We start from the raw sequence: 17,539 nt of genomic DNA, 5'->3' as shown, positions 1-17,539 counted from the left end.
TTGGTGGCTAATAGGAGGTAAGAGTCTGATGAACTTTCCTACCTGGGCTGGCTTCAAACCTTGATCCTCAGATCTCAGCCTCCTAAGTAGCTAGGATTATAGGCATGAGCCACAGGCGCCTGCCTTCTAAATGATTTAAAAGTAAAAGTAATAAAGCACAATCCAAGTTACTTTTTTTTTTCAATATTGGAGTTTGAACTCAGAGCCTTATTCTTGCTCAGCTTGCTTATTCTTGGCTAGGGCTCTGCTCTGCCACTTGAACCGTCTCCAGTTTGGAATTGTACTGTTTAATTTGAGATGGAGTCTTTTGGGCCTCTGTTTCCTGGGCTACCTTTGAACTTCAATCCTCCAGATATCAACATCCTGAGTAGCTAGGATTATAGGCGTGAGCTACTGGTGGCAGGATCAGGTTATTTTTATACTAAGGCTAAATATTATTTATTTTCCCCAATCATTGCCAAGTAGGAAAGGAAAGAGAGTAGCATGGGGCAGAGATGTCATCTGTTTGGAGGAGGGACTTTTACCTTGTTGATGACATGGATCACTCCATTGGTGGCTACGTTGTCACCATCAAGGATGGATGCACCGCCAATTGTGATGTTCTGCAATGCAAACCACAGTGCGGTAGGGGCGGGGGGGGGTGGGGGGCGGGGGGGCGAGTCTTTAGTGAATGCATACAGAGGCAGAGTTACCTTAGGTAATTGAGAGGCAGGGACCTACATGCATTTGGACTGTAACCCACAAGAAGAGACACCTTAAATTGTGGCTCACTAGACATCACACACACACACACACACACACACACACACACACACACACAATGAGAGAGTATATTCTCTAGTTATCTGGAATCTGGAAAGTGCTTCGATGGTCAATTTCATTCAACAGTATATATTCTGTTTCACTAAAGAAGTGTTGATTGGAGCTTGTTAAACTAATCCTGCACTTTGAAAAACACCTAGACAGTGTTGTAGATTGAAGTATGTCCCACACTCCCACAATTCTTTTTTTTTTGGGGGGGGGGTCCAGTTGTGGGGCCTGAACTCTGGGCCTGGGCGCTGTCCCTCAGCTCTTCAGCTCAAGGCTAGCACTCCACCTCTTGAGCCACAGTGCCACTTCCGGCTTTTTTCTTTTTGCTTATGTGGGGCTGAGGAATCGAACCCAGGGCCTCAGGCATGCAAGGCAAGCGCTCTACCACTGAGCCACCTTCCCAGCCCAACTCCCACAATTCTTATGTTGAAGCCTTAACTCCCAGAATCTCAGATTGTAAAATTCATAGCAGTTTAAAGTCTTTACAGAGGTGCTCTGCAACGAGTTTTTTAGGTATCCCAAACAAGATAATTATAGTTCTTAAAAAGAAGAAATAGCAGGGTGCTGATGGCTCATGCTTGTAATCCTAGCTACTTAAGAGGCTGATATCTAAGGACTGTGGTTCAAAGTCAGCCTGGGCAAGAAAATCTATGAGACACTTGTCTTCAGTGAACCACCAGAAAAACCAGAAGTGGAGCTGTGGCTCAAAGTGGTAGAGTACTAGCCTTGAGCAAAAGAGCTCAGGGACAGTGCCCAGTCTCTGAGTTCAAGCCTCACAGATGACAAAAAAGAGGAAATCTGCACGGAGACAGCTGTGGAAGGACGATGTTCACTTGACAAGGAGACCGGCCTAAAACAGCTCCATCTCGCAGGGCTCACAAGGAACTAACTGCCAACACATTGACTCGGACTTCTCAGCTTCAAAACAGTAAGAAAATCAACTCACAGTAAATTGTAGAGCTATGGCTCTTTGTTGAGCAGCTGTAACAATCTCATACAGACTGGAGTTGACTTTCCTGGCCACATTTTAGTACTATTCATTACACATGGAATGGGGCTAATTAAAAACCCAACCTCCCCACCTCCCACCCGCCTACCAAGGACAACTAAGGTCTACTTTTTCTGGTGTCCTCTCCTCTGTTCTCACCTATGACCTTGATTTGAAGTTTCCTGGAGACCCTGAATGAGGAAGGAGATTTGCCCCACTCTCAGCAGCTCCCCAGTTCCATGAGCAAAGCCAGGCAGGGAACATTCCAGATGACTTTGCACATCTCTTTGGTCTTTAACCAAAGGCACTGATATCAGATGACACAGGAATGAATTGATTACAAATGTGTCTTTGATGGCTAGTGCCTGTAATTCAAAGTCATGACTGATTTATATTTGAATCTCTAAAGCATGGACAATGCTTGCCTATGGTGGGTGGGTGTTGAGTTAGCATCGCGGAGAGAATTGATGGTTTAAAACACCAACAGATGGGCAACACTAGTAATCATCACACATGATGAAGACAGTATATTATACATTTATGGGGTTACACACACTTATGGGGTTCAGTGTGATATTACAGCACATGTGTATGTTCTGCAATGATCACTTCAGGCTCTTCATAAGCTCAATCATTTTCATTTTTTTGTGGTGACAATGTTCAAGCCCTCTTTTCTAGCTATCTCATTATGTTACAATATCATTAGCATTAAGCCATTTGTGTAATGGTATATCAGCATATATTCCACCCTTCTCCCTATGTCTTTGTACCCATAAACCTATCTCATAGTTTTAAAACTAAAAACAAAACTAAGATGAAAACATAAATGTCACCAGAATTATCCAAATAAGATGGTCAAAGACATCCATGGGGCCCTGTGTAAGTGGTTTCTGGTCTCTACTATAAATCACACAGCTCATTGGGTTCCTTCCTTCCCTAGTGGTCTCTCTGCTGAGGAGCAGGTGGAATGTTTTTCCAAGTAGTGATTCTTGGACTGGATGGATGCTGTTCTCATGCCCTCTCTGGTGGAATCCCCATTCATTCCATGTGCAATTTCCCTAGCGCTGTAATCAGCTGTCACACACAGCCAGGCATCCAGAATACCCCAGGGGATTAAAAATCTGAGTCCTTAACATACTCCAGCAGTGACAATGTTGAGTTTCTCTGGGGCTCAGCTCATCCTTGGCCATTTACCCCTCCAGCATGGAGATCTGGGGATCCATGCTCATACACGAAAGTGGTACCTAATCATGACTATAACTTGGGTTGCTGTAATGACTCCATGTGTGGGCTATTGGTTACTGGTTCTTAGATAACTATACATCAAAATCAAAATGTGCAGTGTACAGCTTTCTCCTTGTCTGTCAGGAGGAGTACTGGGGCCAATCAGTGGGAACTACGCTGTATAGCATGGTGTGTGTGTGTGTGAATCTATGTTGCTAACTGATGCAAGTGGGTGATAGCCACTTCTATTTTCTCTGTTTTTACACATTTGGACATTTCCATATCAAAGCAAAGGAGCATATTACAACTATAAACAGCCCAGTGACTGATCCATCTTACCCCATCTGCCTGGTCCAGACGAAGGAAGCTGCCCTGCAAAGATGTTGCCACGGTTTGAGAAGGTGACAGGGTTTGCAGATCTGCTACTCTGTATGTGCCCACCAGCATGTGGTGTCTGAAATAGCAGACCATAGTGGTTATAAGTAAATATCAGTACTATTTCATATTAGAAGAATAAGCCCTGGACCCAGACTACCATATTCAAAATTCAAATGCCTCCCTGTAGTTAGCAGCCTTGTCTGGAGTTATTAACCACCCACAGCCTCAGTTTCTACATTTGTAAGATGGAAATAATTATAGCGCCTGTCTCTTGGGGGGATTAGTTGTTGAAAGAGGCGAGGACAGTGCTTAGTCCAGGATGAGCTGTCAGTAAACCTTCACTCCTTCCATAGTTGGGAAGGGAGAAGAGTCCCAGAAGTGCTTGAGTCTATGGATCTGAAGGGTCACAGGACTCTGCATTGAACCACTATGGTACCTGTTCACATTGACATTGGTGAGTGCCAGGGAGAACAGAATCAGTTACACCTACTTTATTAGGGCTTCTATATTGTTCTTTGATAACCAAAAGGTCTTCTCCTTTGGGTCCATGTCCTCAATAGCTTGCTTTGAAGGCACGAGGATAGTGAGGTTCAAGGTGGTGGACAGCATGGATTGGAAAGAAGCATTCTGAATGACAGGAGGGAAATAGGTGACCTGACTACATGAGGGAACAAACAGGACGGACCTAAAGGCTTGGCAGAGATGAAGACTTCCTGTGTAATCTAATTCCAGGGATACAGGAAGGCCCCTTTCCCAAATCCACCCCGGCCATTGGCTGATGGTCTTTCTTTTTGTTTAAAATGTGTGACCCTTTCAAATTTTAAATTTTCTGATCAGGTTGCACTGGTGTATATGTGTGTGTGTGTGTGTGTGTGTGTGTGTGTGTGTGTGTGTGTGTGTGTGTGTGTGTGTGTGTGTGTGTGTGTGTGTGGTCAAGTGTACACTATTTTTGTTTGTTTGTTCTGGTCTTGGGACTTGAACTCAGGTCCTGAGCTGTCTTTGAACTTTCTTGTTCAAGGCCAGCACTCTACCATTTGAGCCCCAACTCCACTTCTGCCTTTCTGAGTTGTTTCATGGAGGTAAGAGTTTCATGGACTTTTGTGCCTGGGCTGGCTTCAGTCCTGATCCTCAGATCTTACCCTCCTCCAGCCCCTGGCAACTGGCTTTATCTAGCCTAGTTTTAATAGGATTGTGTATATTGTAAAACACTGTGTGAACCCTTGGATATTAAGGATGGTGAAGAGACAGCAGGGATGATTTCAGCTTTGGAGAGAGTGGAGGCCTGGAATGAAACTTGACCTGCCTTTTCTGAGAGGACCAGTCCTGGGTAGATGTGATGGCATAATTATACATAACAGGTCACCCAGAAAAAACAAAAATAATGAGACAAAACAAGAGTCCCAAATCCTGGCTTGTCAGCCTTGCTGATTACTCTGGTGTAAATTCTCCCACGAGTACTAAGTTCAAGCTAACGGTGGTTATAATATTGGAGGTGGAGTTGGGAAAACTGCTCTGATCAGCTAGAAGAGTGGGACCCTGCACACGGGTGTGTAATCACATGCTTGTGGGCTGAGAGCAGGTGTGATGGGTCTAGGTGGATGTCAGCATACTCTAGAGATGGTGCAGTCCATTGTCTTGCCTGATAGTAGCTTGCACCACAGGAAGCAGCAGGGAGCTGTCCAGGAGTGGGTACTGACCAGGAAGGGTCTATCAACATATTCCTAATGTAAGGCCAGAGAACCATTGTACTGATAGTGGCTGGGCCAGATGCCAGGGTCCATTCAGAGGACGGGATGTAGACAATGGAGCAGGGAGATTGGAGTCTCCATTATACTTCCCGGAGGTGAAGGGTCAACTCCCCAAGCCCAGAAGGGCTTGGCTGAGAGCTAAGCACATGCAAAGCATCTCAGATGGCAGCCAAAAAAAAAAAATGCAAAGGTGACACGGTGAGGTACAACATGAATTGTGATAGTCTTTTCAAAGAAGACCTTGACTTTGCCCTGGGCTATATATTCTCAGCCCTGGTTACATCTGAGCAGCATTAGGTAGCTTTTAAAATACATGGCACTTAGGGAAAATATCTGACCTATAGAGTCAGAGTCTGGGGTGGACTCTGTTAGGAGTGTCTAGAAATGTCCTTCCTGTGGTTCTAAAGTGCTGTCAGGGCTGAGCCTCAGTGTTGGGGACAATCCCTTCTCTTCTCACTAGATGTCTCAGGCTTGTTTTTTTCTTTTTTCTTTTTTGTCGGTCGTGGGGGTTTGAACTCTGGGCTTGGGCGCTGTCCCTACGCACGCACTTCAGCTCAAGGTAAGTTAAGTGCTCTACTGCTTGAGCCACAGCGCCACTTCCAGTTTTCTGGTGGTTTATTGGAGATAAGAGTCTCATGGACTTTTCTGCCCAGGCTGGCTTTGAACCGTGATCCTCAGATCTCAGCCTCCTGAGTAGCTAGGATTACAGGCATGAGCCATGGATGCCCGGCTTTTCTTTTTCTTTTTTTTGTGTCAGTCTAGTGCTTGAACTCGAATCTGGGCTCTGTCCCTGAGCTTCTCTGTGCTCAAGGTTAGCACTCTAACTCTTGATCCACAGCTCCACCTCTGGCTTTTTGTGATGCTTAAATGGAGATAAGAATCTCATGGACTTTACTGCCCAGGCTGACTTTGAACCACAATCCTCAGATCTCAGCCTCCTGAGATTATAGGTGTGAGCTACCAGCACCTGGCTGAGTTTTCTATTAAAAACATCCCAATTTTCTGAAATGGTACAGGCTGCCAGATTTAAATTGCAACAAAGGTACTCACAGTTATCCATTGGTTAAATATAACTGCATCAGAGAGAAACGATAATTCCTTTTTCATTTCATGCAAGGGAGAGACAAGAGAGAACACAGAAACAGCGAGAAGTTTCATCACAGCCAGGTTCTGGGGCACCTGTACTTCCCTTCCCTCCAGCCTTCCCTCTCCCTCTCCCTCCCCTCCTTCCCTAGTACTGGAGATTGAAATGGGTGGTGGTGATAATGAGGGCTCTACCACTTGAGCCATGCCTCTACCCCCCCTCCTTTTTTCTGTTGTTGCTTTTCAAATAGGGTCTCATGTTTTCTCCAGGAACAGGCCCCAGACTGTGATCTTTTGACCTATGCCACTTGAATAGCTGAAATTATAAGCAGGTACCACTGTTCCCTTCCTTATTTCTCATGGTGACAAACATTTAAAAGTGATGGGGGTATCTGTGAGTGATTGTGAATGCTCTTTCCCCTGGAGTTTACAGTCCAGTACTGGGAGAGAGACACTAATGATTTGGTGTGATCCATGCCACATGGATAGAACACTCTGCCACCTGTGCCCTTAGACAGCCATTGACCTTGGGCAAATTTGCTTGGCCTCTTAGTTTCCTGGCCTGTAAATGGGCATAATAAATTTAAATGAGATGTTACAGCATGGTAAAGACTTATTAAGATGCCCAGTACACAGAGGGCTTCTCACACACATACCTCCTGATAGAGGTAAGAGCAAGGTGCTCAGGGAGCACTCATGGGAGGTACCCACCAACTCAGACAGGGGAGTCCAGGCAGTCTGGCTAAGGCCACTTAGGTTCTCATTTGGGAAGTTTGGGAAACAGATAGATGGGTAACCACAGAACCATGATGACTTGGAGTACAGAAGGCTCCAAATAAGTTGGCTGCCTGGAGCCAATGGGAAAGGGGTGACTCAGGAAGCATGCATGGTATTTGTGAGATGGGGCTGGGTTCATGCCAACTGGAGCCCAGGGCATGTATCCAGAGCACGTTCAAGGCATCTTAGCTCAAGAGTCTCATTTTCCCCCTGGAATCATCTCCATCACTCTGCACTTGCAGTCTTCACAGGTGACTTACCATGGCTGCATTTCCATAGCACAAAAAACCATCTCCTTCATAGCCCTCCTGACAAACACAGCTCCAGACACCAGAAGAAACAAACTGACAGGTAGCCTGAGGGAACCAAGAGGAAGGAAATGACATGTTTCCCTAACAAGAGCATTAGAACAGAGTTACGTCTGTGAAACATCTCCAGTTGGGAGTCCCTATTTATGGTCAGACTGCAGACTCGGCTGAACGATGGCGCAGGCAGACCCTTTACAGTTGTGGGCAGAGGCCTCTGTCTGCAATGTGCACTTTGTCACAATGAGATTCTTTCCATCCTTTCCACATTTAGCAAATCAAGAATGCAGGACACACTGGTAGCTTTGAGTTTCAGCCCAAGGATGAGTATGTGTTAGTATAAGCTGTCTCGTGTAGTATTTGGGGCACACTTTTGCTGAAAACATATTCTTCTGGCAGTTAAGCCATACTCCCAAGCCCAGATTTACTCTTTATGGAGTTGAAATTCAAATCCAATGGGGTGTCCTATATTTTAATCACCGACCTCCAGTGGGCTCTTCCCAGCTTGAAGTGGAGTGAAAATTGCAATAGTGGCTTACATTCTACTTAGGGACTCCTTTTGTTCATTACTAGTAATGAATCACTGTCATGGTTTGGATGTGAATTGTCCCCCTCAAGGCTCAGGTGGGTGGTTAAGGGCTTGCCCCCTAGGGCACCATGTTCAAAGGGGAGGCTTTGGGGCATGGCTGGAACATCAAGTGCTGATTTGTCAATGGGGCAAGCTACTGATGGACTCAGAGTTTCATGGCAGTCTTGGGAGGTGGGAGGTGGAGGACACTTTCGAAGGTTAAGCTTAGTTGGAGGAAGTAGGTCATGGGGGTGGGATGGGTGATACGTGTGTGCTTGGGCGTGTATTGCTCCGGCCCCTTCCTCTCTGGCTGTCTGTGATATGATGAGCAGCTTTGTTCCACTACAGGCTTGGCATCATGATACCCTGTCTCATTGCCCATGGGCCCAGAAAAATGAAGCTGAGTGACCACAGATATAATCTCTTAAACCATAAGCCCACATATACACTCTATTTTTTAAACTGATTTTTCAGCTACGTTCTGATAGTGACAGGAAGTGATACACATGGTGCCTTCCTTCCTTCCTTCCTTCCTTCTCCCTCCCTCCCTCCCTCCCTCCCTCCCTTCCTTCCTTCCTCCCTCCCTTCTTTCTCCCTCCCTCCCTTCCTTCCTCCTTCTCCCTCCCTTCCTCACTCTCTCCCCCTCTCTCTCCCTCCCTCTCTCCTTCCCTCCCTCCCTCCCTCCCTCCCTCTCTTCCTTCCTTCCTTCCTTCCTTCCTTCCTTCCTTCCTTCCTTCCTTCCTTCCTTCCTTCCTTCCTCCTTTCTTTTTTTTTTTGGTTGGTTGTAGAGTTTGAACTCAGGGCCTGGGTGCTGTCCTTGAGCTTTTTAGCTCAAGACTAGTGCTGTACCACTTTGAGCCATAGCTCCATTTCTGTTTTTTGAGCGATTAATTGGAGATAAGAGTCTCCCGCCCAGGCTGGCTTCAAACAACAGTCCTCAGTTTATTTGTGTGAATGAAAACTAGGCAAGTAACTTACCAGTGGATGGCATTTCTCTGTCTGTTCCAAGCATGAAATGATTGGTTCACAGTCGATCCCATTTCCTCGAAATCCTTTCTTACACTCACACTCATTCTACAAGCCCAAGAACACAGTAAAGGGGGTTACTGAAAGCACCAAGAACACAGTAAAGGGGGTTACTGAAAGCACGTGGTTTTCATGCTTTACCTTCATAGGCCCTGCAAAGCAAACTGTGAAAACTATGGTCCCAATAGCTATTGGGCTGTTGCAGGATAGAGTGACAATGCCTCCTGTCTGTTAGTCTTCAGATGGCAGGAAAGCCTTCTTATACCTTCTATGTTAAGGTTTCCAATCTGATAGCTCTCTGGTTCTTTTTGAATTTTCACTTGAATTGCCACAATTCAAGTGAGTCAAAAGCCAATGGCAACATTCGTTAAATGCTTCATGAGACAAAAGGCTGCAGTGAGCTCTTCCACAGTTATCCCACTCCTGAGACTACAGTTTCAAGTTCACTTACTGCAAGACCAATGAACCAAGTCTGCTGTCAGACAAAATCAGCATCATAGATAGAATAGCAATCCAGAGCCCAGGTACCAACCAGCCAGACCATGGCCTCCCTCTGCATGGATTTGAGAGCATGTATTCTTTTGTTGTCTGTAAGTGCCTCTCCAGGGCTGAGGCTAACTGGTTTTGATAAGCTCTGATCTCGCTCTGCTCAGGGACACCTGACAAGAATGGACACATGATGAGGTGAATGAATGTTTACATAGAAATGTGCCACTTACCTGCCCAGGGCCCACGTACAAGCAGGTGGCATTGGCATGACAGCCACCTGCTCCTGGAAGCAGGCAGTTGTTGATCTCCACACAATCTCTTCCATTCCCTGTCCAGCCCTGCTGGCACACGCAGGTGTGCGTCCCTGCCTTGGTTTTGATGCATTCTGCCTGTAAGAAGATGAGACAAAGCAAAACCTCTGAAAGCAGACTGTGGCTTCAGAATGCCAAAAGTCAGAAAGGATCCAGATATTTATTCTAGAAGCACCTGTTTGCATAGAGTACAGTAGAAATGACTGAGAAGCTTGATTGCATGTACATCAATGACAAGATTCTCGATGGTGTCAACAGTAAAACTGCTTAGCTGTCCAGCTAATGGCCACCATTCACATCACATGTTGCTGATTAAACCAGGGGCTGCTTGGTTTGCAGGTGTAGACCATTACCTTGGGCACTGTTATCTTGATTTTACAAATGAGGGCTCAGGTGTTGGCCAAGATCACACACAGCACACAGCTAGAGGGGAATAAACTTGCGTCCTTATGATTTTGGGACTCAAGCTCCAAACCACAACATCAACTACATCCCAGCTTCTCAGGATGACCACACCAGGAGGCTGAAGGACAGGGCAAGAAGGAGAGTTGATGCATAAGAGCTAAGGTAGGTGGAACTCTCCTAGAGCAATCTGGTGGGCTGGGCTGGCAGTTGTGTCAAGATTTCATGGAGGTGGGGGTTGGGAGGGCGGTCAAGGGGAAGGATGGCAGACAATTGGAACGGTGGGGGAATAGTCTCATATTATTCAATGTACGTATGTGAAAATGGATCCAGGTAACTTGAGATAGATGGGCTTGGGAGAGCTGGGGAAGAACAATGCAAGAGGTGATATTGACCACTGTACTCATAAACTGACATGTTGACTTGAAATCCCTTTGTACAACTACTTAAAGGTAATAATTTATAAACCAAGATTTCATCCCCAGAACGATCAGAATTTCTTGAAGGGATTTAAGCCCAGAAGAAATAGTCTGGTTTGCTTGAGTCATTTTGACTATGTAGGAAGCTGGGACCAGCCATGAGCAATGAAGGTGATTAGGGGCAGGTGGTGGCTGTGATCTTTGGAAGAGACTGGTAAAAGTATTAGTGGATCTGGCTATGCTCCTAAGAACATAAAGCTAAGGGCGAGCCTGTTAGCTTCCCCGAGCCTCAGTTTCTTGACTGTAAAGCAGGGATAGAAATAACCTACTTCATTGCGTTGGTGGAAGAAGGAAATGAGGTCAGGTGCATTATAGTCCCTTGTAAGCTGTCAAGTTATTGCTACTGATTTCAACATCTAATTCTCAGGCTGTATTGATGTCATTGTTATTGTTGTTTTAGTGGCCTTGGGCATTGAACTTAGGCCTTGTACTTGCTAGGTGTCACTTGAGCCACACCTTAAGACCCTTTTCAGGTTGGTTTTTTCAAGGTATTCTCCCCCCCTCTCTTTCTCTGTCCCCCCTCTCTCTTTCCCCTCTCTCTCTCTTCCAGTCCTGGGGCTTGAACTCTGGGCCTAGGCACTGTACCTCAGCTTCTCTTGCAAAAAGCAAGCACTCTAACAATTGAGTCACAGTGCCACTTTGAGATTTTTTTGAATAGTTTATTGTACATAAGAGTCGTATGGACTTTCCTGCCCTGGCTAGCTTCAAACTGCCATCCTCAGATGTCAGCCTCCTGAATAACTAGGATTACAGGTGTGAGCCACAGTGCCTGGCTTTGTCTCTCTCTAGATCAAGGGCATTCCTGGACTGTGATCCTCCTACTTGTGCCCCCTTGTGTCACTGGAGATGATGGACATGTGCCATTTATTGCACCCAACCAGCCATGGTGCTTTCCGTATAGGTGGGATAAAGGGCATGTCCCACTGTGCTCACAGTGGTTAAGATGGAGTCTCATGAACTTCTAAGTCACAGGTGGCCTTGAACTGTGATCCCCATAACCTCTGCCTCCCAAGTAGCTAGAATTACAAACTTGACCAGCTTCATCTGGTTTAGGCTGTGTATGTGTGTATATGGGAAGAGGAGTGTAAAATCATTACTATTACTAAAGAGTCTAAAGCTCCTAAAGCTCCCTGCATTAATATCTGGGTTTAGGGAAAGAAGGCTCACAGACAGTCTTCTTTAAAATTCAAACACAAGTGTTCTGTGCATATGAAAGGTGATATTAGACATGGCATTTTAGAATGCAGTCCATGAGACTTCTTTTTTTTTTTTTAAAAATACTCCCCACTCTCCCAAGCAGGGCAGCTTGGAAATTTAGACCACAGCAATACTCACATTGTGACTACAGCCTCCCCGAGTTGGTCCCTTGCATGGGTCTGAGAAGGAACAGAGGGCCCCATCCCCTTCATAGCCTTCCTTGCAAACGCAGCTGTGAAGAAGACATGAAATCAGCCAGAGAGACACGAATGCCAACCACGCAGGAGAGAGCTGATCAGGAAGGAGCCACTTCATGCTAGTGGCTTGACAGCTTTTGTGGAGAAAGCTAATGGGTGAAGGACCAATGGGTGATTGCGGGGTGGGGGAATGGTCAGGATTCCCTGTGTGAGGATCTAGGGCCCACTTAGCAGCTGTATGACCCTGTATCTGGAGAAGGTGTCTGACACCTCCCACCTAAGGCTGGGCTAAAGATTCAAACAGTGGATGCGTTTGCAGTATTCATCAGAGCCTCTGAAACACCACAAGGCTCAGGAGCTGGCATATTTTCTGCTCTTACTGTACCAGACCTTGTCTCTTTACAGCTTTCTGCTTGGTGCTAGTTATTACCTCTGAAGTATTGACTCCCGCCTTAATCCCCAGGCCAAGCAAAATGCCAGGTGTGCACTCAGCTGCTTGGGATCAGCCAGAAGTCTCCCTCACTCCAAGAGGGACATTCCATTCTCAACCCACCCAAAAGTACTTATCCCTAGGTTCTGCTGTGTGTCCCTGCCCCCTAACTACAGCCTGATTTTCACTCCTTTGTTTCCTTGTTAAAGCCCATCTAAGGGGGACCCCAACTCCAGTCCCTTGTATAACCTCCAAACACATGGAAGGTCTGCGCCCCTTGCTGACAGTAAGCAGTCCTAGCCTTTGGAGAATCAAGTCTGGTCTCTTCCTTTCCTGTTCTCCTCCATTTTCCCTAACAACCTCTGCCTCAGGAAGGATGGGCTCTCAAAAATGCTAGATCTCAAAAATCCTTGAAAATGGTGGTCAGCTGAGGCTTCTCTCCCTGTTGCTCAGATACTTGAGAAGTATTTTCTCCATTCTGTGAGTGGATGTAATTTGCCGACTCACATTCCCTTTGCACCTTTCTCTACATGTTCTGTCGTGATGCTTTTGCCATACTCATCTGTTTAATTGATGGATGCTCGGGACCCGGGGAGCTCTACTCTTATTGCATGTCCTCCCGCAAATGGACATATGTGCTGCACAAGAATTAGAAATTTAGTACTCATGGACTAAAACCAGAGTGGAACTACATACTGGTGTCCAACTGAAGAACTAGTCCATTTATCCCAACCCTGAGTTACCTAAGGTAATATATAACATGTGCAGAGTCAGCCGTGGGTGACGGATCATAGCTCTCAATGTCGGAGGAAGACGTGTTTCTGTCATTGGGCTGTGGGAAAGGAAAGACTCATTCCTGGCCTTCTGTAGGCTGGACTCTACAGTTGGCGTATGTGTGTGTAGGGGGGCCAGTGACACCTGACCCAAACAATGAACAAATAACTATGTACATATGAATGAAGAAATGTGGTGTGGGAACAGGGCCAGAAATTCCACACATCCGCTGTGCTCTCCCGGGCACTTCTGGTGGTTCCTGCCTTGGAACCCCATACTCCCAGGGAGGAACATTTTCTATTTCCTCCCCTGCCAAGCCCATAACAATATGAGACACCATTGAAGGATTATATCTGTCCATTGGTGACATTCAGTGTCATGAAAGATGTTTTTTGAGGGGCTGGGAAGGTGGCTTAGTGGTAGAGTGCTTGCCTTGCATGCATGAGACTCTGGGTTTAATTCCTCAGTACCACATAAGCAGAAAAAGCTGGAAGTGGCACTGTGGCTCACGTGGTAGAGCACTAGCCTTGAGCTGAAGAGCTGAGGGACAGTGCCCAGGCCCAGAGTTCAGGCCCAGAGTTCAAGCCCCACAACCAACAAAAAAAAGAGATATTTTTTTGACAAGGGAGCCCTATGAATAACAGTTTTAGAGAGTAAAAGAGCCAGTTTTTGTGATTCCCTTTCCATTTGATGATAACTATGGTTGATTCAATGGGACATTTAGGATGTGAGAGACCCCAGCACCGGGTGCTGAAGGTGTCATCAGCACTACAGAGGAAAGTAAGGCTCAGAGAGGCAAAGCACCTTGTCCAAGGTCACACAGTTGTTGAATGTGAAAGCAAGTAGTAATGCGATTTGAATGAATGTCATGTAGTCTGAGATTCTTTCACAAAAGTCGTATACTGACAGTGGGGAAGAAGAGGCCTTGGTTTAAAGAGTTTAGATATGGGTTGACTCCCGTTAGGGGTCAGGAATCTTTTGTCTTGCCAAGGCCATTTGGATATGAATAGCCTCATTGGCCATACAAAGTCATCAGAACAGGCAGATGGCCACAGACAGCTGTGGTTCTAGAAGCCTCTGTGTCTGTCCAGCCATGTACCTTTCATGGGTCTCCAAGGACCCACTGGCCAGATGCTCTCCCCACTGTCAGTGAACAGTGACCATGGCTTGTGAAGGGCCTTCCCTTCCCTTCCTTCGCAGACCTACCTGGCTGTCCCATTGCTGTAGATGCAGGTGGCGTGGATGTGACAGAGCTGCACGTAAGGCCCACAGGTTGAAATCTGCCTGTCACAGAATGTCCCAGCCGTGCCTTCTCTGCAGGTGCCAGGGAGGCAGGTGCCGTTACTGTCTATCCTGTTATCGCAGACTCCGTGCACACATGGACAGGCTGGGGGAGAAGGGAACAGCACCCCAATGCACCACCTCCTCTCATCCCCTCCATGTGAAAGCAGAGCCTGGGCTGTGCTGAGGGAGTGTGCGCGGCTGTTTCTCAGAGTCTGTAGAATTTTCCAGGGTGCCTGAGAGAGCCGGACTGTCCCACCCGAGGGGAGAATTGGGACGTCAGAGCACTTCCTGTGTCTCTGGGCAGGGTTGGGGGAGCAGGTGACATGGGGCGTAGCAAAATGTCTCACCTTCTCCTGAAGACATCCTGGAGTAATAGAAGTGTTTGTTCATGTTGGTGGCACCCCTGATGGGCGTGTGTGTTTGTTCTTCACTCTTTTCTGCAATGAACCCTGATAACTAATGGCCAGTATCTGGGCCCTGACTTCATTCAAGGCTCTGGACCAGCCTTTCACACACAGCATCAAATCAACTGTCTTCAGTCTCGGGAGGTTGTGCTTTTATAGCCTCTGCTTTTCAGATGCAGAAATGGAGGCCCAGAGAGGTGGGGTTAATTGCCCAACTTCCTGCTAAGTTTCCAAGCAGGCTTTTGACCTTGAGTCTTCAAAGTTCATTTCTATGACTATGTGTAATTACAGTACTTCACAGATAGTAATATATACGTATGTATGTTTATGTGTGTATGTGACACTATAATCACAGTTATATTAAGCAGTATTTCCCTATCTCTGTTATCATTTTAAACTCTCCTGTTCCTTTTATTTTTGGTTACAAGTATTTCAAAATTACAACACGAGCTTCTCAGACGCAGGTGCTTATGCACGAGGGAATAAGAAGGAGGGTTTTGGAGGGTCTTAAAGGAAGACCCAAAGATTGCTTGCCCGTCGATCTTGAAGGGGGGTTGTGAAGATCAAATAAGGTTAGGAGAGGGGAAATGATGCATGGTTTGTCAGAGATGTATGGAGACAGTAGGAATAGTAGTGAGAGTGGCTTTCTTAGATACAAGCTTTCTGGTAAAAGTCCAAATGCTGAAGCAATTTAATCAGATCAGACCCAGAAATACTTCTGGACTCTGTAACTGTAGATGCAACCAAGCCTACCTTGGATCAAAAATATTTCATAAAAAATTTGTGCCTGTCCTAAACATATACAGGATCTTATTTTTTTGGGGGGGATCATTATTGCCTAAACAATATGGTACAATTATTTATGTAGTATGAGTGACTTAAGGCTGAGTTAAAACATACAGGAGGATGTATAGGACACGACCCTAATTACACCTGTAGATTTGGATTGAGTAGTCCTGGAACCAGTTCCCCCATCAATGCTGAGGGACAATTGTACCAATAGTGTCTTCATTTACTGGATGGATGCATTGAAAAAGACTTGTTTTGGGGCTGGAAATGGCTCAGTGGAAAAGTGCTTGCCTTGCATGCATGAGGCCCTGGGTTCGATTCCTCAGCACCACATAAGCAGAAAAAGTCGGAAGTGGCACTGTGGCTCAAGTGGTAGAGCGCTAGCCTTGAGCTGAAGAGCTGAGGGACAGCGTCCAGGCCCAGAGTTCAAGCCTCATGACCGGCAAAAAAAAAAAAAAAAAAAAAGACTTGTTCTTAGGTCATTCAGCTGGTAAATTGCAGTGTTGAAATTTAACTTCTGGTTGGTCTGACTTCCCAGGAAGCTCTTATTTCTTTATTTTTACCTTATTGTTAAGTTCAAATCTTAACCAAGAAAGATATGGTATATGATCTTTTAAAGAATAAGGTGTGCCGGGTGCTGGCGGCTCATACCTGTCATCCTAGCTACTCAGGAGGCTGAGATCTGAGGATTGAGGTTCAAAGCCAGCCCAGGCAGGAAAGTCCAGGAGACTATCTCCAATTATCCGCCAGAAAACCAGAAGTGGGGCTGTGGCTCAAGTGATAGAGTACTCGCCTTTAGCTCAGTGGCCACGCACACACACACACACACACACACACACACAAAGAATAAGGTGTTTCCTAAGATTACATATTTTGTGTAACTGCATTTTTAATGTCTATTGTTGTGCATCTTTCCACATGTTCTATAAATACCCTTTTATGCCATTGCCCTTAAAATGACAGCATCAGTAAGAAATGCTGGTAACAGCTAGCATATCTATAGTGCATGTGATGTGCTAGGCATTGTTCTAGGGAAGAGCTTCCTGTTTGTATCAGGCTTATGAGGCAGCTATTAGTATCATCACCCTCATCTGATAGAAGAAGGAATTGGGGCTTAGAGAAGTACACTAACTTGCCCAGGGCCATACATCCTCAAACGGAGGGAGTATGGATGGCTTGGAACTGTATGGACTATTGGAAGAGGACTGCTCGAAAGAGAGCAAATCTGTTTCTTGATAACAGATCTATGATTACTACAGGGACCTAGAGACTGGTTGGTCCCTGGACCAGCACGGCCAGCCTTCTCTGGGAACTTAATGCAACACTTCAGGTCCCATCCCAGGACTCAGACACAGTGGTGTGAGAGGCAGCACTGTGTCCTGGGATGCTGGCATGCTATTAGTGAGAATCACAGACACCAGATTCTAGCTATGGGCCTACTGGACACAGGAAGGATCCAGAGGGACAAAGTTCTGGAAGCATCACTTACTTTGGTTACATTGAGGTCCGTATTTGTTGGGGTCAGAGCAGAACTGACACTGAGAGCCTTGGAAGCCATCCTTACAAATGCACGTGCCATTGCCCTGGAGGCCATCTGCACACTGGGAGAGCAAAGACAGGCCCCGTGGGCTGTTAATACATGCAGGTGAGCATGGCCTGACTTTGAACTCTGGCCTAGTTTCATTTGAAAATAGTCTTTGTGACTAGTCCAGTTAGGTAGGCTGGACTTGGGGAGCCCAAGCTAGGATTCAGGACATTAAAGGATGTCATTTAAGAGAGGGAGAGAGGGGGGGAGAGAAGAGAGAGAGAGAGAGAGAGAGAGAGAGAGAGAGAGAGAGAGAGAGAGAGAGAGAGAGAGAGAGAGAGAGAGAGAGAG

The 17,539-nt window shown here is 46.1% G+C and overlaps 1 protein-coding gene across 1 annotated transcript in view; it reads right to left on the bottom strand.

Moving 5' to 3' along the window:
- Stab2 (stabilin 2) overlaps positions 1–17,539 on the bottom strand; it is a 134,867-nt gene that overhangs the window by 63,090 nt on the left and 54,238 nt on the right. Inside the window, exons 22-31 of the mRNA XM_069991529.1 lie at positions 17,153–17,264; positions 14,393–14,573; positions 11,924–12,017; positions 9,627–9,785; positions 8,860–8,955; positions 7,269–7,364; positions 6,199–6,246; positions 3,891–4,027; positions 3,362–3,476; positions 525–602 (exon numbers count right to left, since the gene is read on the bottom strand). Of these exons, the coding sequence (XP_069847630.1) occupies positions 525–602; positions 3,362–3,476; positions 3,891–4,027; positions 6,199–6,246; positions 7,269–7,364; positions 8,860–8,955; positions 9,627–9,785; positions 11,924–12,017; positions 14,393–14,573; positions 17,153–17,264 (1,116 nt within the window). The remainder of the gene's footprint in view (positions 1–524; positions 603–3,361; positions 3,477–3,890; positions 4,028–6,198; positions 6,247–7,268; positions 7,365–8,859; positions 8,956–9,626; positions 9,786–11,923; positions 12,018–14,392; positions 14,574–17,152; positions 17,265–17,539) is intronic.

Source organism: Dipodomys merriami, unplaced genomic scaffold (assembly GCF_024711535.1).
Source record: "Dipodomys merriami isolate MVZ:Mamm:240054 unplaced genomic scaffold, mDipMer1.0.p SCAF_10, whole genome shotgun sequence".
Taxonomy (NCBI): Eukaryota; Metazoa; Chordata; class Mammalia; order Rodentia; family Heteromyidae; genus Dipodomys; species Dipodomys merriami.
Note: the sequence above shows the minus strand (reverse complement) of the source record. Positions and strands in the feature narration are given on the sequence as shown.